We start from the raw sequence: 2,356 nt of genomic DNA, 5'->3' as shown, positions 1-2,356 counted from the left end.
GAATGAATTTTCAATCTTTTACTTCCTAGCTATGGTCCTAGCTATATTCTGTTTCCTTATCTGAAGAAGGGAAATATGGCACCAATTTTGCCGGAGATTTAAAGATGTACTGCTGGCCCTCCCTAGTGATGCAGTGGGTTAAAGCGCAGCACTACAAGGGAGCCACAGCCGCTTCAGTGCAAGTTCAAACCCTGCCCCAGAGGTGACCACACTGCGCAGCAGACTTCTCCTTTCTAGCCTGCTGCTCCCCTCGGCGGTGTACTTTGTAGATCTGCCTGTTCTGTTCCCCATTCTGTCTCTGGTGAATCCTCTCACCGTGGCCCCTGCACCTCTGGTCTGTACCCCAGTTCTGTACGCATAAATTTATTTATTTATTTTAAAGATTTATTTATGTATGCATACAGAACTGGGTACAGGTCAGAGGTGCAAGGAGCAGGGATGGTGAAAGGATTCACCACACACAGAGCAGGGAGCAGAACAGGCAGACTGTTGAAGTACACTGCTAAGGGGAGCAGCGGGTAGGTCAGGAGAGGTCTGCCACACCATGTGGATCACCTCCGGGGCTGGAGGGAATCGAACTCATACGGACGTGGCTTTAGCCTCCCAGTGCTGTGCTTTAACCCACTGCGCCACCAGGGAGAACCCACATAAATAAATTTTTTTTTAAAAAGATATACTGCTATGGAGAGCTTAATACAATGCTTAGTACATGGATATATGCTCAATACATACTAGCTGCTAGAATTATTATAATGCCTGAGGCTTACTTATAACTCTATAGGCTATATACATGCTTCCCACTCCTAGGCAAAACTAAAATTGGGGAGAGACAGCTCAGTTCAAAAACAGAGAAGTTACTCTTTGAGACTATATTTCTGGTAAATAGCTCTAAGTGTTGCCCTAGAGTATCAGTCTGATTCAGCCTTCTTGAGAAAAACTTAGTTTCATTGTCACCTTTCTTTCAAACGGGTCAGACTTTTGACCTGAGAACTTGGTAGTTGTCATTAATTTTTAATTATAACATCCAATTTTTAAATCATTAAGAAACTGAGTGTCAGGAACAGCAACTGTTAACAGATTATAATGACTCTGAAATATTCCTGGAACACAGTATCAAAATCTGTTTTCATTTCACCCAGAAAGTTGGCTGACAAATGGAAATTTCAGGTATTATTTACATAAGACATTTGAAAAATCAGTTCCTAGCTTCAGGAATATTATTTCTGACTTCCATTCCCCTTAAACTATCTTTCTTCTTACTTGGTGAGGTTAGCTTTTCCACGCAACTCACGAACTTGTGCCAGTAGAAGATCAGGACATAACTTCTTAGCATCATCTGCCCACATGTTTCTCGTGACCCCAAATGCACGTGCTTCATAACTCACTGAAATTATTCTAAGATTACAGAAAAGGGGGAACAGAAAAATATTACATGATCACAAAATTAACATGAACAGAATTCATTAATAGAAACTTTCTGGTCACAGATGCATTACTTAAATGTAGCAGCTCAAAAATCTCAAAAAAGAGGACCTAGGTTGGTGTCATGTATTCTGATAGGTTAAAATAGTACAGAAACTGTACAGTATCTTATAAGTATCCTTGACAGCTACAAGAGTAATAGTGATACATACCCACCACCTTTCCATGATTTGTACTGTACAACTGCACAAGGTTTATTCCTCAAATGAGGATTTTGCCGCTGTTCCACTTGAACAAAGAAACAGTCCATGTCTACTAAAGCAACTACTCGGTCCTGTCCATTAGCCATTTCTCTGTAAGACAATATTTTATGCATATTTAGAAAGGATACCTAATCCAAAGTGTCAAGAAAAATTGTATTTCCATCTACCATTGCTGAATTTTCATAAGTATGGGGCAAAAGAAACAATTAAAAACAAAACTGGCATTTGTATACATTGCTGGCAAAATTATAAAAAGGTACAATTTTAGGAATGTAACAAGGATTAAAAATTTTAAAAATACCCATTTTCCAAGAATAGAATACTTCACAAAAGAAGATATATTCTGTCAATAAATGTAAATGGACTCATTAGCTATGGAGAAATGCAAAATAAAACCACATTACACACCACTAGGGTGAGGGTGGGTGTAGTCAACTGTTAATGTTACTGATAAATTACAGTATAAAAGTTCAGGGGAAAGATATTTATATAAAATATAAATGATATAGCATTCATGTACTTTTTTTCTTTTAAAATACTTTTAGAGGCCCTCCCTTGTGGCGCAGCGGGTTAAAGCACAGCTCTGAGAATCTAAAGCCGCTTCCACATGAGTTCGATTCCCGCCTGCCCAGGAGGTGACCACATGGCGTGGCAGACCTCTCTGACCCGCC

At 39.5% G+C, this 2,356-nt stretch overlaps 1 protein-coding gene across 4 annotated transcripts in view; it reads right to left on the bottom strand.

Moving 5' to 3' along the window:
* Nucleotides 1–2,356, bottom strand: part of POLH (polymerase (DNA directed), eta) — a 24,590-nt gene that overhangs the window by 19,525 nt on the left and 2,709 nt on the right. For 3 of the 4 annotated variants that reach the window (XM_012735170.1, XM_012735203.1, XM_012735229.1), the window contains 2 exons: nucleotides 1,635–1,775; nucleotides 1,261–1,395 (listed from right to left, as the gene is read on the bottom strand). In XM_012735170.1, the coding sequence (XP_012590624.1) occupies nucleotides 1,261–1,395; nucleotides 1,635–1,771 (272 nt within the window). In that variant the 5' untranslated portion in view covers nucleotides 1,772–1,775. Of the gene's footprint in view, nucleotides 1–1,260; nucleotides 1,396–1,634; nucleotides 1,776–2,356 lie in introns of those variants that run through there. The other variant, XM_012735253.1, reaches the window with a different exon arrangement.

This window comes from Condylura cristata, unplaced genomic scaffold, assembly GCF_000260355.1.
Source record: "Condylura cristata isolate star-nosed mole 26May11 unplaced genomic scaffold, ConCri1.0 scaffold00001, whole genome shotgun sequence".
Taxonomy (NCBI): Eukaryota; Metazoa; Chordata; class Mammalia; order Eulipotyphla; family Talpidae; genus Condylura; species Condylura cristata.
The sequence above is the reverse complement of the archived record's forward strand: the minus strand, read 5'-3'. Positions and strand labels throughout refer to the sequence as shown.